At 40.3% G+C, this 18,914-nt stretch overlaps 1 protein-coding gene across 1 annotated transcript; it reads right to left on the reverse strand.

Annotated features, from left to right (window-relative positions):
• Window positions 1–11,653: 11,653 nt before the first annotated feature.
• On the reverse strand, window positions 11,654–17,327 carry cyp26a1 (cytochrome P450, family 26, subfamily A, polypeptide 1). The gene is made up of 7 exons (XM_028026856.1): window positions 16,759–17,327; window positions 15,917–16,141; window positions 15,256–15,537; window positions 14,896–15,045; window positions 14,637–14,771; window positions 13,004–13,150; window positions 11,654–12,342 (listed from the first exon to the last, which is right to left on the reverse strand). The coding sequence occupies exons 1-7, from the start codon at window positions 16,996–16,998 to the stop codon at window positions 12,001–12,003; spliced, it is 1,521 nt and encodes a 506-aa protein (XP_027882657.1). The 5' UTR covers window positions 16,999–17,327; the 3' UTR covers window positions 11,654–12,000.
• Between the last annotated feature and the right edge of the window lie 1,587 nt (window positions 17,328–18,914).

Genomic DNA, 18,914 nt, shown 5'->3' on the forward strand with positions numbered 1-18,914 from the left:
AAGTTATCTTTAATGGTTTGTCCTTTGATGAATGGAGACGATGGGATCCTTACATCATTTACGTGGCGACTGGAGATGGGGTCAGGGGTCAGAGGTTCTAGTGTGTTGCTCTGTGCAGTGTTAACCATCAGGTGGTGCTGTTGTTCCATTGCCCTGTTTGTTGTGAACTCTGACCTTTTCCTGACTACTGTTGCAACTGTCACAGCCTTCACAGTTTCTATGTGGAAATGATTTGGCAACATGAAACAGATTTTAGTGATGTGATTATAGAACTTTGGGAGATATTATAAGATCTGGACCATAACACAGAACTGGTCAGGAACCGAATGACTAACAGATCTGGAGCAGCACTGCATTAGCCGTCAGGCAGCCTTAACTAGAACCATCGCAGAAATTGATCTGAACTAATAAATGTAATGAAAATTTATTAGCCAAATGTACTGGATGAAAGGAAGGTTTGCAGATTGCAGTCTGTGTTAAAGATGAGGATGAGGTTCATGTGTGTTTTATTGATTTCCGTTGAGGCAGACTGCTGTGCTGACCCTGGTCATACTGAGGTGGGATGCTGCTGTGCACGAGTGAAGGCAGACGTTCATGTCCTCCTATACTTTCTACATCAAGCGTGAAGGGGTCAGGTAGGCTCGTCATAGGAGGTGAATACTGTAAAAGAGTCGATCCATCACAGGATGACAACCTGAGATCCTGTTGAGTGATCTGTCTTCAGCTTGTCATCCGCATAGACTCAACAAAAACTCACTGACTTAAGCAGAAAATGTGAACTAGTGAGGCGGACCCTGGATACACACATCAAGGATCTGAACAAATTTGCTGAGTGATCAAGAAGAACAGTGAGGATACTCACCACTGAGTCCTGTTGTTTTGGTCTAATGGTCTTCAAGTTGATTAGCTGATTAAAAGCCTTTTAAGGTTTAAAGTTTTTTGTTTTATTTTTTTGGTATTTCACTTCCATAATGTGTTTCTTGCTGCTGTTTCTCTTTTTGCCATTAGATCCATCAAGGCTAAAGCTGTGAGGGTTTTACAGTAAGACCAGAGTTGTGTAATAACTAATTACATTTACTTAATTACATTTACTCAAGTCACTTTATTTTGAGAAAATTTACTTTTAGAAGTATTTTTACTTAGCTGTACTTTTTACTTTTACTTGAGTAATTTTATTAGTAAGTATTTCTACTCTTAGTTAGTAACATTTCTGGACTCTCTGCCCACTGAATGAAAGACATGTTTTAACCAAACATTCCCCAGACACACACACAAACACACACCTGCAGTTTTTGTTATAATTTCATAAGTTTTATATTAAAAAAAAAACTTATCTGGAAAAAACAATTTTGGCTGCTTTTGTTGTTTTGTTTGTTACTTATATGAAAAAGTGTCATTTTGGTTCTTGAAATACCAAAGTTTACATAACTCTACATTTTGGTGCATCTGATGACATAATATCAAATGATTGATAATTTAATCACTCAGTACTTCAGTAGACTTTTTTTTTTTTTTTACCAAATATGAAAAAAAGTTATTTTTAGGAGTATTTTTGTTATTATTACTCTTACTTGAGTAATTTCTTAGACGGTTGCTTTTTACTTTTACTTCAGTGAAAATATGTTGAAGTCTTAATGGAGTATGAATTTTGGGTACTCTGCCCCTGATCAGAAGTGTGTAAGTGTGAACCCCCCCCCCCCCCCCCCCCCCCCCCCCCCCACACACACACATCTGATGCGTTTGTGTGTTGGGTAGGATGGATTTGCTGCAGGAGATGCAACAGGCGGAGTGAAACAGTGGCCATTAGACACTAGGTGGGGGTTAAGGCCTGGAGGAGTGGGGTGAGGTAAGACTGGGGTGAAGGTTTAAGTTGAGGGCAGAGGGGAAAGAGAGGAGACGAGGTGTGTGTGGGTGTGTGTGTGTGTGTGTGTGTGTTGGGTGAAAGAGTTTAAGTGGAGGGCAGACCAGAGACTGCCTGTGAGTTTCTGTCCTCTGAACGACCTCCTCTGCCTCGACACATGAACAAGAAGTTCCCACCTCAGCCTCTTGCCTTTGTGCTCATGAAAGGGAGCAAAACTGCCTCAACTACAGTACAGACTCACTTCTTTAGAAGAATCACAGAACACAGAATCATTCCACTCAAAAACAACTGTCTGAATATGCGCAAATATCAAGTACGTCACAGTTGTATGGATGAGAATGCCACACTGATGTCAGAGGTCAGAGGAGAATGAGATGATGAGGAGGCAGGACTGGCTTTAGGAACCACTAGTTCTAGCTGCAGAATACAATGTTCTGGTTGAATTAAAGGACAAAGTTTAAAGTTCTGATCGTTTCTGTTCCATCCCAGTAACTGATGTAAGCTGAGATTTGTTTGCTTTTAAGCCCATTTCAGTTGCCAAGACATAAAACCTTAAAGGACACTGACCACAAAATTTTAGCATGTCCAGACAATCTGCATCTGCGCTTTTTAAAGGAGGCAGCAAATCTTATTGCTGAGTTCATTACACAGATTGTAGTGAAGTTTCTGTTTAACTATAGAGGCTGGTTGCTTTTGAATATTCCCTTTGCTTTGTAAGAATTTGATACCACACCAGGATACCATCACTACCCTGGAGTATTGATGGAAGGCAGGATGAAACCATGTTGTCATGTCACCAGATTGCAATCCGACCATCTGAACGTTGCAGATGAAATCATTTCTCAGTAGAGCAGGCAAAGTTTGTCCAGTTATTGGCCAGTTTGGGTGAGGCTGAGTGAACTGTAGCTTCAGTTTCCTGTTTTTAGCTGACAGAACACAACTAGCTTTGTCTTTGTTTTCAGAAGGTACTTGATTGATTGATTGATTGATTGATTTTATCTAAATGGGAGAAGTTGGAATGTGGAGGAACAGCAGATTCTCATCCCAGATTAACGAAATAATTCCTTTTCAAGTTTGCTGTCAAAAAGCTACTATGGTTGAGAATGGTTGAACTCAGTTGTTCAACCATTCTCTCATCTATCACATTAACCCTTCAGACAGTGTTCCTCATTTCATCATAACAATGATTTCCCAAAATAAAACAACTGCACTCATCACAATATGCTTTACAATGACAAATCATCTGATCAGTCTGATGTTTAGAAACCGAACTTGGCTGACCTTAAAGTGGACATATTATGCTTTTAAATCCTTCCTCTTCACATGTAAATAATGCCCTTATGGTCTATATAAAGTAGAACTGCAATGCTTTGGTCTGAATTTCTTGTTATTGTAGCTTCACAGACTCCATGTTTTCCCTGTTCTGAGGCATTTTAGAGCAACTTGTTTTAGAGCAACTTGTTTTGCTGCGGTTTCTTAGATGTGAATGAGACATTTCATGCCCCGCCCCCTCCAGGGCACACAGTGATCCTCTCCACCCTGTTTGGCCATTTTTGTAGTTTGATAGAAGCAATACAATTATCTGCAATTATCAGAGAAACTTTTATTCCCAAGTTTATTAAAGATGTCAACAATGGACGACTTGTCCATCCAACCTTACATGTTGGAGCCAGAGTCTGACCCAGAGCAGGAGAATGAAGATGAGCCTGCAGAACCACACATTCAAATGAAAGTGTCACCATGGTGATATTACTGTATTTACACCCTCTGCGTCCATTCCAGTAAACAAGGCCTTGACAGGTAAGGAGTTAGCAAATGTCAAGAATGCCACTGAATCAGAAGTGGTCCTACCCGGTGGGTGACCCACACCGGCTCCCTCCACCCCCACAAAGCTGTAGAGCAAGGGGAGGGGCAATGATTTATTTATTTATTTTAAACGTACCGTTGATGTTCTGATCCTCTGGTTCAGTGGGAGAAACTGTCACTACACTGAATGCATTTGGATCATGTGTTCCCCCAAGACAAAACCCACAAAAACAAAGCTGAATAAATTATATTCAAAACATGCAATAGTTATATTGTCAAGACGGCAGCTAAAAGCTAGCAGACAGCGCTAACAGAAGCTGTTCAAACAACGCTACTATCAGACCAACGGCCAGGACTCACAAAATTCATGTCTGAAATACAGTTTGTTGTCATTTTAGTATCATTTGAAGCTTACTGCTTTTCTGTAGAGAGAAGGAAGTGATGTATCCATCAGACAAAATCTTTCAGAAAATCTCTTTTGATTCTGGCAGAGGTTGCTGAAGCATTTTGTCCTTAAGCGCTTTGTACAAACCAGGAGAACTTTCTTCACTGATGTAGGAACCTTTCCAAGAATCATACAATTTAACCAGGCACCGAACGGTGATGTAAGAAATTGTGTGTTAATACACCCTAGAACTGAATATTTGGACTCGTCTATTTGCAACTTCAGCAGAGCTGAAAATTAATGCGACAAAAGAAAAAAAAAAGATGGATTCATAAAATTGGTGAGCTGGAAGTCCACGACCTTGTTTAGCAGTTCCACAGCAAATGCAGTGACGTCATAGACAAAAACGTCTGTTTCATTACAGAACACAAAAATGTGTTACAAATCTGTCACAAATTATTAAATTATTTTAAGAATTGTAATTCTTACAAATTCTTAAAATAGTAAATTTTGTATGATATGTCTCCTTTAAATTCAGCTCTAAACTCTTTACTTCCTCTATGCAGAGCAGCCTGTTACCTCAACCGGAGTGTGAGGAAGTGACCTCTATGTGTATAACCCTAGTCTTTTGCACATTCTTCTTTGCAAAACAGATTTACCACAGATTCTAGATTGAGTTTATCTCTGGTATTTGACTTTGACTGAGCCATTCTAACATAAATGCATGTTTTGTTTTAAAGGATTCCATTGTGGCCTGGCTTTATGTTTAGGCTGGTTGTCCTGAAGCTCCTCTCCGGTCTCAAGTCTTTTTCAAACAGGTTTTCTTCCAACATTGTCCTGTATTCGTCTCCATCCATCTTCCCATCAACTCTCACCATCCTCCCTGTCCCTGCTGAAGAGAAGCAACCCAGAGCATGATGCTGCCACCACCATATTTGTCAGTGGGGATAGTGTGTTCAGAGTGATGTTCAGTGTTAGTTCTCCATGTTTTGCACTTTGATCAGAAAGTTTCATTTTGTTCTGGTCTGACCAAACCTCCTTCTTCCACATGTTTGCTGTGTCCAACATGGCTTCTGGAAAACTGCAAACAGGATTTTTATGGTTTTCGTTTAACAACGACTTTCTTCTTACCACTCTTCCATAAAACCACATTAGTGAAGATGACTAATAGTTTTCCTGTGGACAGATTCCCAGCTGTGGATCTTTTTGTAAAAACTTTTATGAATCATCTTTAATTCTCCTTCACATATTTCCTTCACACCACCATGAACATATTCATGTTCATGGTGGTGATGTGATAAAATATGGAAAAGTGTTATGAATACTTTGGTAAGCCACTGCATGGATGAAAGGTGGAACCTCTGAGTTCAGATAAGGTAAGCATTTGATTAATTTTTTTCATAAATGTATTTGTTTTCAAAAAAATGTGTGACATAAGATAACCAAATAGATTTGCAGATCAAAATAAACAAGCAAAAAATTTGAAAACAACTGAGTCTTCACTTCATGGCTTCTTAGAAGATCTGAAACCTGAGCATCACAGCACCTCCCTCCTCTCCCTCCTCTCCCTCCTCTCCCCCGACCCATAAAACTTTCTCACATGTGTGAGAAGCGTAAAATGACTTCCTGGCCTGGAATGGTGCGCTCTGTGGGAGGTGTGACTGAAACGTGAGTCGTTCACAGACCATCGTTTCACTGCAGGACAGGACGACTGCTGACGGCTCCAGCTGGAAAATGCATCATGTTTCAGCAGACAGGGGGCCCAGAGGGTCACTCTGGTCTGATAAATGTAGGATCTTTTTATTACTTAAGAAAGTGATCCATGTGAAACAACTTTTTGTTTATTTTGACAGAAGCAGTGTTTCTAAAAGCTGTGTTTCCCTCGTTGTGCTGTGAAAGGACTGCAGCAGCAGAGGTGACATCCACACTGATCTCTGCCCTGCAGTCAACCTCTGTCCTGCTAACCTGTATTTATTAACCATCACAGGCCAAGAGTTCAGTCAATCTGTGACACTTCTGATTTATTGGCAGATTTATCATCTTGATTTCTAAATAACACTCACTGTCTGATCCTGGATCACATGACAAAAACAAGGCAGAGCAGAAAACTTCTGAGTGGCTCTGAAAGTGAGAGGGGATTTGAATTTGAAAAGGGGGGCACTGTTGAGCAAACTGTGGAGTAGGACACTTGAGGTTTAGTTCTGCAGAGCAAGTGGATTCATAAGTTTAGTAAAGGCTCTTTTCTAAATCAGATAGATTCCAAAAATTGACTTGGAAGCCCTTAAAATGACTGAAGCTCCAATAACACGGAACAAATGATTAAAACTAAGTAGTGGCAAAGCATCCGGACCCGACGGGTTCCTCATTGAGTTTTTTTTCTAACTTTTGGACACAATATTATTATCATTTAATCACAACAACTTCTATGGCAATTTATCTTTCAGCGAATTTTGTTTTTGTGACAGGCCTACTCACATTCACCAGAAACATCTTGACCACCTTTAACACTTTTGGGAAAATATTCTGTAGACTGAAGAGAAAAAGAGGAACTTTTTGGGAGGTGTGTGTCCTGATGAAGCTGATGTAAAACTAACACACCGTTTCAGAACTAAACCATCAGAATCAGCTTCACCAAGTCTTATGCACACAAACAAGAAATGTGACTTTGACTCTGGTTTGCTCTCAACACCAGTCATTTAACACATAGATAAACAAAAAAGAGAAAATGAAACAAACATTTTCTTTATTGCAAATATGAATATAAACAATATTTTTACAAGTGAGGAAGACAGGGTGCATGTGCATACCAGTACACACAGTGTGTGTGGGAGAACCGTCTCAGGTCCTGAGAACGAGAGCAGGCGTTGATCTACAGTAGACATGAGGGCACTGACTGTATGAGGGCAGGCAGGGGGGACGTGCGTGCGTGTGTGTGTGTGTGTGTGTGTGTGTTTGGGGGGGACGTCCACCATCATCTCCACTGTCTTGAGCAGGTCCAGCTCCAGGTGGTTCTGGCTCAGCAGTGGACCAGCTGAGCCTGTCTGCATGCAGACTCACTGCTGTCACCAGGATCATCTGTGACTTCAGAAGTTTCACAAACAGTCCACAGAGCGGCAGAGAGAACACACCTCTAGGGGGCGCCAGTGCTGATGATTCTTGTATATTCCTGGGTGGTTAAGGTGGAGCAGAAGGGGTGGAGGTGTGTCAGGATTCTGCATTCTATGTTCATTTTGAAGCTATTTTTGGCTCTGTGTTGCTGCAGTGGAAAAATGACAACGGCCTTCTGTATTTTGTCACATTACGACCACAAACATAAATATATTTCATTGGAATTTAATGTGAATGGCCAACTCAATGTGGGATGCAATCATGAAGTAGAAAGAAAATTATACAGGATTCAAAACATTTTTTATAAATACAAACCTGAAAAGCAAAGGTATTCAGACCCCTTGAGTTTGTACTTTGTGGAACCTCCTACTGCTGCGATTCCAGCTGCTAGTCTGTAGGGTTTGTCTCTACCAGCTTTAACATCTACTGACTGAAATATTTTCCTGTTCCAAACTCAGCTCAGTCAGATTAGATGGAGAGTTTTAGTTAAAAGCAGTTTTCAAATGCTGCCTTGGGTTCAGGTCTGGACTTTGACTGGGTCATTCTAGTACATGTATATGGTGGAGCATGATGCTGCCACCACCATATTTGTCAGTGGGGATAGTGTGTTCAGAGTGATGTTCAGTGTTAGTTCTCCATGTTTTGCACTTTGATCAGAAAGTTTCATTTTGTTCTGGTCTGACCAAACCTCCTTCTTCCACATGTTTGCTGTGTCCAACATGGCTTCTGGAAAACTGCAAACAGGATTTTTATGGTTTTCTTTTAACGACTTTCTTCTTACCACTCTTCCATAAAACCACATTAGTGAAGATGACTAATAGTTTTCCTGTGGACAGATTCCAGAAGATACCAAAGCACTTCACACTACAGCATTCATCATACACACATTCACACACTGATGGTGGGAAGCTACATAGCAGCCACAGCTGCACTGGGATACACTGACAGACCCAGGCCATTCAATTGGCCCCTCTGGCCCCTCTGGGGCCACTGACCACAACCAGCAGGCTGAGTGTTGGTTCACCTGGAGAAGACACTTCACCAAGTGTTGCCCAGGGACACAATCACTAAATGTAACGTTCAAGCAAACAGTTATGTCAGTGGTCATGTATCATTAATGGCCAGCATAGTGCTCACACCAGTCACATCACCTGTCCCATTTCACACCACAACAACTACAAGTTGCTCAAGATACTGGTGCGGTTATGGGAGAAGCTGATGCATCAAGGAACCAGTAACCTTTTTTTATGTTGCCAAGTAACTAGAAGCCAAGTCACCACTGCTGTTACCAAGTACAACTTTTGTGCATCGAGTTCACTAAACACTTTGCTGACTTTGAAACTGAAATCCTCTAGAAGTCGTGTCAAACTGAAGGCTCAGATCCAGCCAAAGAATTAGAACTTCAAGATGACAGCTGTGTGCTTAAATATTATATCAGTCAAATCAAATCATTTCAGTTTGTAAAATTCCAAATTACATAAAAGTGAAAAGAGGTTGAATATTTGTTTATGAATGCATTGAATGCAGAGAAAGGTAGAATATTTGAACAGTTTGTTGATGAGTAGTTTTATTAATCCATTCTGTCACAGCGGCCCCTAGAGGACGTTCATGATCATAATGTAATGTCCCAACATGAAAATGAGTTTGACACTCTGCTCTAGAACTTTAAATGTCCAAATATTTATTGAACTCCTACTTAATATAGAATTAACTTAAAACATGTGAGATGTCAGTATGATGTGAACATTGTTTGAGTTAGATTGTTTGAATGTGGTTTAGGCCTAAAGGAAGGCTGATGGGGCGTAATAGAGCTAGTAAAGAACTTACTGGGTTTACTTCAATGAAACTTTACACGTATTTTCCAGCAGTCATTAAATCTTTAGAAGACAAATAAAATGACATAAAAGGTACAAATCGTACTTGTTCTGCCGTGCTGATAATGATTCCTCTTTGACATTTACATCCAAGTGCCACATTCTGCCTTATAAACACTGACAAGCCTCATCAGTGAGGAGAACAACCTGGGAAACTCAAGCCCTGCCTCCTATCCCAGCAGTAAAGTTTTAACATTTACCAGACTCCACTAAAAACATGCAACGTGCACAGCACACTCACCGGTCTCTGATTACCTCACTAGTAAATACAGAGAGGTCAAAGGATCTAACAGGTGCATGAGACAATAGAAAGCATTACTCTTTTGATCAGGAGCCAAGGAGGAAACAAGGACTTTCTCTGTGAGCAGAATCCTGAACGACAGGTTCTTCTACCTGGGAGAAGGAAACGATCACACTGTATAAAGTTGTAAACGTGTCTCCACCTCTTCATGTACCTGCAACGAAGATTCAGGAGGTTTCTTCTTACTCTAAAGTGGAGATGTTGTACCTCACCACTTCTCTTCTTTTGCTGTGTATGTCTATTCGTCTTGTAGTCTGTTCCAACTCTGAACAGCGGCAGGCTCATCACAAACAGAGCAGAAACACCGGGACCTCTTTCTGATTGTTCTTAGGACAAGAACGATCAGAAACCACACATATGTCTTACTGTTAGAGACTGGTTGGCTGCTGACACCTCTGCTTTCTGTGCCTGTTTTTCCTTGCAGGGTCACACTGTGTCTATCTGCAGTGGTCATGGAATGAGAGGTGGAGAACAAACTGGATGGGTCACCAGTCCATCGCTAGGCAAACACAGAGACACAGGATGCTGGACAACACACCGGACAAGCAATTCTTCACACACACACACACACACACACACACACACACACACACACCCACACACACACACACACACACACACACCCACACACACACACACACACACGCCTACACACCCCAACATACGTACACCTACATACGTAAGGGCAATTTATAGTAACCAATTGACCTAAAGCTCATTTCTTTGACAGAATTCATACATACATGGAGTACAACTCCATCCAGGATTTGAACCAGGGACTGTTCCTGCCTCAAGGCAACAATTTACTGTTCTGTTACTGAAGCCTTAATTCAGTGATATAAAACTTTGGAACTTTTCAAGGGTCTCCAGTTCCTACCAGCGTCTCTCTGGACCTGAGCCGGTCCGGACTCACCGACCGTCTGACAGAGGCAGCAGGGACGGCTTCCTACAACTTAAGCTGCGCTGACTTGTTTCCAGCTGGAAACAAACATTTGCACAGTGGGTCTTTCAATATTCTAATGTGCATGTATTTGTAGATTTATGTTTGCAAATACATTTAATTTTATAAATGTATATGCAACAAAAAGATGCTGCACACGTTGACTCTTGCAAATGCTGCTCTTATTTTTTTTGTCTTCCTGGTCCTAAAGAATTGTTTTGTTGCAGAGTGTAGTATGTCCCCTGAACTTTGATTATATTACAAGTGGAACCTGAAGTCACATTGTGTGGACCCTCAAACCCAGAGACAGAAGTTGATTCTGATGATTCTCAGATTGGTGGCACAACTCATCTGTTTCCTTTGAGGTCAGCAGCCTCTGTACCGTGAAGTATCTTCTATGAATCAGTTTGTTGCCTCTGGCTGATACAACAAACACTTTATGAATTTAAAATCTTAATTGGATTCACACTGTTAAGCATTACTTGTGGAGACCCCCAAAGGGTTGAGTGCTTGGGCCAATTTCCTTTGTTATACACTAGTACGTGTTAAAGAAATTTGAATATTGCATAAAAGTGCAAATGTTCTTGATTAGCCAGCAAACTCTGACCATCAACACTATAGAATATCTATTGGCTGTCAAGAAGATGAAAGACGCCTGACCCAATAAGGCAGATGACCTGAAGGCAGTTGTCATAGCAACCCACACAGGATGATTGACTATGCCACAGTCTGATGTGATATTCAAATGTTCTGACACTGAATTTTGAGGTTTCTTTACCTGTAAGACATAATTATTAAAACAGCAAAAAAAAAAAAAAACAACTAAAAATTAAGAGCTTGAAATATTTTATTCTGTGTAATAAATCTCTAAAATGACATTTCACTTAAGATGACTGGCAAGAAAGATTGCACTTTTATTCAATATTCTTATTTGCTGACGTGTACTAGTAAAATAATTATTTGTCTACTTTTGTTTTAGGCCTTTTGTATAAACAAGGTCTAAGTTATTATATTTTAACTGTTCATTATCAATATTTGGTCAGAATTAAATCTGATGGCGTTTGTCTTTTCTTAATCTGGATTTCTGCTCTCAACCCAGAACTTCTACCCACCAAAATCCAGTCAGCAAGACTTAATCTTGCATTGGCTCTGCTCACCAGGATCAATTCTCATCAGTTCACAAAAGCTAATTAAACAGATTCACAAAGAATCATAGTTATCTAAACATAAAACACTGGACCGGTAAATTAAGTGTGGAAAGATTTCCATCAAGGCAGACTTCTGCCCTGGTCCCTCTTGAAAATGAGATGTAGATCTCAACGAGGTTTAATAAAAGGAAAAAAAAAAACCTCCATGCAGACTGACCTGAACTAGCACACACTTTGTCAAACTGTTTATTTAGATAAAAATCTCATTCAAAAGCAGACAAGTTACATAAATACCTTGAGCCAAGATACAACATTTATATCAACATGCTAAATTATATATGTATAAAAATCCTACAGATAAAACACTGATATGATTAAGTGTTTATGTAACCCTATAGTGCTTTTTGTTTAGTTCTCAAATTAGGTAAATATACACCTATAGATATATTTACACAGTCATAAAAATACATTAATATACAATATATACACACAATCTGTTCAAGAAGACAGCAGACAGGGAGTGCCCACCAGGAAACCATGTTCAGATTTACAGAACTACTAATGTCCAGAAACTCCTCTAATGATTTTTCATGTAGCTGCTGAATTTGGTTGGCAAGTTGTCCACAGGATAGACGGTGGGTCCAGTTTTTATGGTAGGCGGTCCGTTTAAGAGGGTCCAGTCACACTTTGTGACCACTTCTACCAAGAAGATCTTCAGTAGAACCTTGGCGAATTCTTTTCCCACACACATCCGAGAGCCTCCACCAAACGGTACGTACTGGAACCTGGAGGAGTCTGCAGAGGGTTCGGTCAGGAAGCGCTCGGGCTGAAAGTCGTCTTTGTTGGGGAAAATCTCAGCAACGTCATGAGTGTCACAGATGCTGTAGATAACGTTCCAGCCTTTAGGAATCTGGTAGCCCTGATAGGTTATGGGACATTATCAAAATTATGTTTTTATTAAACAATTACTCGTAGCTTTAACCACTGTTAAAAAGACAACTCTTATGAATTGGAAAAGGAGAAGCACCATCAGTCTGACATATTGGAAAAATGTACTCACTGAATACATTTCAATGGAAAATAATTTTTGTGTAATCAATTTTATATTCTCCTTACTTATAAATAATAATTAGTGTTTTTTTTTCCCTCTTTTAGTTTTCTTTACTTCTTTCTGCATTATTCTTCCTGTCCCATGTAGATTCTGTATAATATATAACAATCTTCACTTAGTAGGAATAACTAAATACCTATTAATTGATCCATTATATGTTTATATTTACATCTCACAGATAATTTGGTTCATTATTATTGTGATTATTATTACCTGATTGTTGTTTTTTAATTCCTCCACACACTGATAGTCATTCAGATCACTGTCACCGCTTGCATGCTCACACACACATATTGTTAATATTCATTAACACACAATACTTTTTTTATTTTTTCCCCCACTAATGTAATGTATCTTAATGTATTTTTTACTGTGATGTAAAAAAAAAAAAATCAAGTTATCTTAATTCCTAAAATCTGGAACTTTCAGGTCAAACACAGGAGAATCAAATGATCATTGAGTCACTTACATTCAGTTCAAATGTTTTGAGAGCCACTCTGAAGCCTCCAGGGACAGGCGGGTTCATCCTCAGTGTTTCTTTGATCACACAACTTGTGTATTTTAGCTGCTCTAAAGATTCAATGTTCAGACTCTGGAGGTCCATCCCATTCTCCCCCTGGACAGACAGACATGAGGGACCAGGCAATGAGCAGAGTTACTGTTTTGGAACAATCGTCTTCATAGGTTTAGTCAACGTATGACTACACATCTTGTATATTTTAGTCAACAGCAGCACAGAGTTTCTGTTAAGATTTGGTTTCATACTAGCTTTATCTTAGGTTATTCTTAGTTTCCCTTCAGCAAATTCAGTTTGTCCTCCTTTCTAGAAGTATGGCTCTCAGGCCAGCAGAACATTGGAGTAACTCTGAGATTTTTTCTTTTTCAAACTTTTATTGCTGCCTTTCTGAGGGAAAATATTGTCTTTTTTTGGACAACCATTCCTTCTTATTTTGGATGCTCTGTAGTTGGACTGATTTTTGGCAAAAATTAGTTCTAATACAGATGATTACATGAGATCTTTCCTGCCAGCAGCCATCACTATCTACAATAATTATTTAAAGAATTTGAATTAAAGACAGCATTTAATTTATCTTTGTGATCAATAAAAGTATTTTTTTCCTAATTTTTAATTACAATTTTTGACCCAAAGGTACTCAGTATGCATCCCAATGTGCATGACAACTATCAACCAGGTTTAGTGCTGAGCTGAAGATGGATTTTCAAAAGTCTTAAACAAGTCAATAAACCTCAGTGACCTGCTGTCTTACCATAGACCATCTGCAAAAAAATACTTTTAACATTGACTTCGAATTTCTCATTTCATTTGTTGGAATAACTGAATCACTTTAAAGCAGGATGGATGTGCAAAGCTCAATAGGTCAACATTGATCCCTTCTGCTCAGGTTTCCACAGTTAGCCATACATGCATTAGCATGTATTAGTGAATCATGCTAACGCCTTTGCAAGCATTCCAGGTCCGTTTCATCTTCGAATGCTGTAATTGTTTTATAGATTGATTTTAGCATGTGTGGATGTACATTGTCCACCATCAGTTAAGAAGACGGCTTGCCAGCAAGAAGACAGTCGTAGCACGGGGGAAATATGTCAGCCTTAATATGAAAAAAATGTGTGAACTGATGCATGAAGTTGTTTTGCAAAGAAAAAGAGAAGTTCTTTCAGGTATGTATATTTCACAAAAGCCCCATGTTATTTCATTTTGTATGCAAACGTTCTAAGTGGAACTTTATCCATGTAGATCTAGGATGAGTAGCTTTTTATTCGGAGCTCTGCAGATCAGAACAGCATTGGAAGGTGTAGCTCTGGTTTTGAGTCATGTCAGGAATCCATTTATTTTGATTCACCATTTGGTGCTGCTAATTTAAACATTTTCAATTGTGTGTGGTCGTCTCTCTGCTCACACATAAACCCTCAGAAAACTGGACTCCACACCTCAGCGGGTGCCACTGATGAACCATTATGTTTTTGAAATAATTTAAGGATTATGCAAAAGTAAATCAATTAGCATTAGCTGACAACTGCCTCAGCCAATCAAAAAGCTACTTTAACTGATATTGAGGCTAAAGAAAGAACAGCACATTTACCTTGTCCCATAACTCCTGCCTCATTTTGTTCACAACCTCTGTGTTCAGGCCCAGAAACATGATGAGGGACGTGGCTGTGCTGGCCGTGGTTTCATGGCCGCCAAACAAAAGCTCCGTAGCAGATTCCTTGATGGCCTGGACACAGAAGGCAGACATGTTGAATTATTCAGATTCAGGGGAGAAAAAACAAAAACTCTGACAACATGTTTCCAGAGATTTGTCTTTCCTGAACAATGCTTTGAATAGTCATCTTCATTACCTGCATACTGAAGGGCTCTCCATTCTTCTTGCTGCTGTCTATGAGCTGCTGCAGGGCGTCTGTGTGTTTTGACCCTTTGTCTGACTCCTCCACCTTCATTTTGATGTTCTCTTCAATCTTTGAGTGGATGAAATTTCTGGCCCTCAGACCCTACAGGACAGAAGAGGAGAGGACAAGAAGAGGGGACAAAGATAGAAGTGAGGACGGACTTCTGCAACGGACAGGCTGATTAAATGTCCTAGCTCCTCCTAGGTGGGATGTTAAATAAAGCGCACTGTTCTGAGGATCATGTTTACACCAATTCACTGACATGAAAGTGTTTCACAATGAGCCAGTTCACATCTTCACCAACGCTCTTACCCTGTACAACCCACTGAACGGGACGTCGATGGGCAGGGAGAAAAGGTTTCTGGTCATTTCCTCAAATGCTTCCACCAGCTGCTGCTCATTGGTCTGGATCCGCTCCAGGTCAAAACCCAGCAGAATCCTCATGGCTAAGCGGAACATCAGCCGCTTCATTTCAGGATAGACCAGCACACAGGGGTCTTGCACCAACCAGCTTTTGACTGCAGTCTGCACTTCCTCCTGGATGACGGGGATGTAGAGCTCCAGCGCCTCCCTGGAGAAGGCCCTCAGGATGGCCTACAGCAGGAATCAAGTGGATGAAACTCAACTTCTACATAGGAGTCAATCTAAACACACTGAGGTCAATGGAAAGACTCCATTAATTGAGCAGAAAGGTCAGATTCCTTTACATTGGCTCATGGGAAACCAATTTCTAAGATTAATATTCTTTGGCAATAAAACTCTTTTTAAAAGCTGATTTCAAAAAGAAACTGCTAAATTTCGGAAATGCTTCTATAGAAACAAACATGTTTATTATTAAATAAAGTTACTCATTTGAGGGTGATATTGTGTAATAGGTACAGAACTTTGCATGAACTTGTCTGTAATGTTTGTGAATTCTAATGACAGGAAACAGACGTGACTCGCTCTGGATACTGGAAAGTTTCGGACTCACTTTCTTCTTGGTCTTGTGCTGGGAGCCGTGAATGTTGGACAGCGTGTCCACGCCCAGGATGGTGCGGACGGAGGAGGGCCACTGTGCAGACACCAGCCGGTGCTCCCCCAGCAGGATGTGCCTGATGTTCTCCGCGCCGCTCACACGCACCGTGGGGCTCCCGAAGAGGTGAGTGCGGTAGATGTAACCGTACTTCTCTCGCTTCATCCTCAAAAACTTTCTCCTCTACAACCACAGGAACGCAGACAGGCTCAGTGAGAAAACTGGAGAAGCAAAACTTAACTGTCTTAAGTTTTGTGGTGGATTTCCTCATCAACAACTACTTATGAAAAAAACAAAAACATGGTTATTGGTTTTCTTCTTAAAATACTAAATATTACCTTGAAACGTATGCAAATTTAGTTTGGTCTAAAACTAGTGAAGATTTTTGGGTCAAAAATATTTTTATTTATTTATTCATTTTACGTTATTATTTATGTTTTACAGTTTTTACGGTTCTAGATATTTTTAAAATACTGAGGCCATTTTGAATTATGCTACATTTATAGTAGCATAATTACTATAATAGTATAGTTTGTGTGGTAAAAGGTTGACTGAAATTTTTTATCATATGAAAAAAAAAGTTCCAATTTTTCATATTTCTAAATTACGCAACAGTCACTGTATGAATCATAAAAATATAAACGAGCTTAATTTTAAAATAAACTCACCTCCAAAACAAAACTGTTTGATCACATTGTACAATATAATAAATCACAGCATGCAGGGCAGAAAGGATGAAGCAGAAACTAGTGCAGTCAAAGGATTCCAGGCTGATCGCAGCCGGGCTGCTCTGACTCTACCTGCAGGACGAGCTGCAGCGTCTCTCCGATGAACGGGAGGCCCATGGATCCGGGCGGCAGCGGGCTCGGGCAGCTCGGGTCTCCGCCGCGGATCATGTAAACCTCCCACAGCTTAACCGCCACCAGGAAGAGCAGGACGGGCAGCACCACGGTGCACAGGAAGGAGGCCAGCAGCGTGCTCAGAGCCATGTCGGTTCGGTTCGGTTCGGTCTGTCCGCCCAGGTGAAGCGGCATCAACATGTGAGACTGACCGCTCCTCCTGCTGTCCTTTATAGGCCTCGCCTCACCTTCTCCTCCCTCACATGAATTAGTTCACTCAAAGTTCATCTTTAATTGTGGCTGCGGCTCGGCGCCGCCTACAGTCTGTATTGGCTGACATCGTTTGTGTCAAGGGCCACATCTTTAATCCTGATGCTCGCAGGACATTCCGCGGTGGATTTCACTGAGAAATATTCCCTGTGACAATGGAAGCGCGTCTCTTTTGTTGGCCGTGAAAGCAGCTAGTTTACAAACTCATTACCTTAGCTGAGGAGCCACTTGTAGGAGCAGCGGTGATGCCTGCAGGCTGAACTGCATTCAGGAGCAGAAAGGTGTTAAGAAACACATTCACAAGCTTCTTACCAAATGAAAATGAGGCTCTAATCCTCTCAACAGGGTCTCTGTGACTCAGACTGCATTTGTAAATAATTAGTCTGTGGGTTTTTTTGGAAGCTTATTTCAGAGTTCCTTTGTATCTTACTGAGACATTGACCCACAGATTAGCAAGCAAGTTCTCATAAATAAATGGGGAAATGATAGTGAGTCACTGGAAAGCACTGCAGTCCTCTACTTGACTCTGTACCTCTATCAAACTGAACGCCATTGAAATGTGGAAGGAGACTTTAAACTGCTCTCTCTCTTTCTCTCTCTCTCTCTCTCTTTCTCTCTCTGTGTGTGTGTGTTATAAAAATGGTATCTCTGCGAGTTCAAACTTGGGTCAACACCGATAGGCGGAGGGGATGCCTACATCCACACAAGTAATGTTGAGCCTAGAATCCTCTAAAGTCTACTAAAAGTTAAAATTGCTTTAAAAACGATTTTTTGTTTTTGCTTTTTTTTGTTGTTTCTGAACTTCTACATCTTAGACCATCAAACATTTTTTGTTGTACTGCAAAGAGAACCTGAGCAAACTGAAATGTAGTTTATTTATTAGAACATACGAGCTATCTGAACCAACTTGGCCCTTATGTCAAAAACTAAGTCAGTGACACGTATCAGTCTGGAAACGGCCACAGTCATTTGGAACAGCAGAAAACCACAGAGAGAAACTTTGCTGTAACTGCGAAGTAATTTCCCTGCTGGGATGAATAAAGTACTTCTATTCTATTCTATTCTATCTCTCAAGCTCAGGGTTGACGATTTGCTGCAGCTGGACTAATGGTAAAGAAACAACATAATGTCACAGGAAAGCTGTCAATCACTGGAGTTCTTGGATTGCAGAGAGTGAGAGGGTGGAAGGTGGGGAGGGTCAGTACGGTGTCCTAGTTCAAATTTCAGGCTAAGTCCACTTTCTCAGGACTCCCTGCTAAACACTTGGATTCTGCAGCAGGACAATATTGAAAATCAGTCTGGCCAGTTCAACTCTGAATAATTAAAAATTAAGAATTTTGTAGTGGTCTAGTCAAAGTATGCACATAAATCCACCTTAAATGTTGTGGAATGACCTTAAACAGACTCTTCTTGCTGGAAAAGCTTCCAATGTGACTGAAGAGTGGTCAGTTCTTTCTACTGTTATATATAAAGTAATCACATTTTTACATAGAGACAGGTTTTTTGACTTAATAAAATCATCTTATGATTTTTTTCTATTTATATTAAATTTATACATTTAATATAAATTGATACATTTATATTAAATTTTTATTAATTTAATTTATTAATAGGGCTGCACAGTTGCTACAGTTGGTAGCACTGTTGCCTTGCAGCAAGAAGGTCCTGGGTTCAATTCCCGGCCCAGAGTCTTTCTGCATGGAGTTTGCATGTTCTCCCTGTGCATGGTGGGTTCTCTCTGGGTTCTCCGGCTTCATCCCATAGTCCAAAAGCATGACTGTCAGGTTAATTGGACTCTCTAAATTCTCCTTAGGTGTGAGTGTGTGTGTGTCCTGTCTGTTTCTGTG

The sequence above is a fragment of the Xiphophorus couchianus genome, chromosome 9, assembly GCF_001444195.1.
Source record: "Xiphophorus couchianus chromosome 9, X_couchianus-1.0, whole genome shotgun sequence".
Taxonomy (NCBI): domain Eukaryota; kingdom Metazoa; phylum Chordata; class Actinopteri; order Cyprinodontiformes; family Poeciliidae; genus Xiphophorus; species Xiphophorus couchianus.

What these genes read in the sequence shown, in the direction of transcription:
- cyp26a1 (XM_028026856.1), bottom strand. Translation starts at nt 16,998, where the DNA reads ATGTTGATGCCGCTTCACCTGGGCGGACAGACCGAACCGAACCGAACC. An exon ending in CGTTCAGTGGGTTGTACAGG is followed by an intron (nt 15,046 to 15,255) that starts GTAAGAGCGTTG and finishes TCTGTCCTGTAG; the next exon opens with GGTCTGAGGGCCAGAAATTT. An exon ending in GGCAGGAGTTATGGGACAAG is followed by an intron (nt 13,151 to 14,636) that starts GTAAATGTGCTG and finishes CTGTCTGTCCAG; the next exon opens with GGGGAGAATGGGATGGACCT.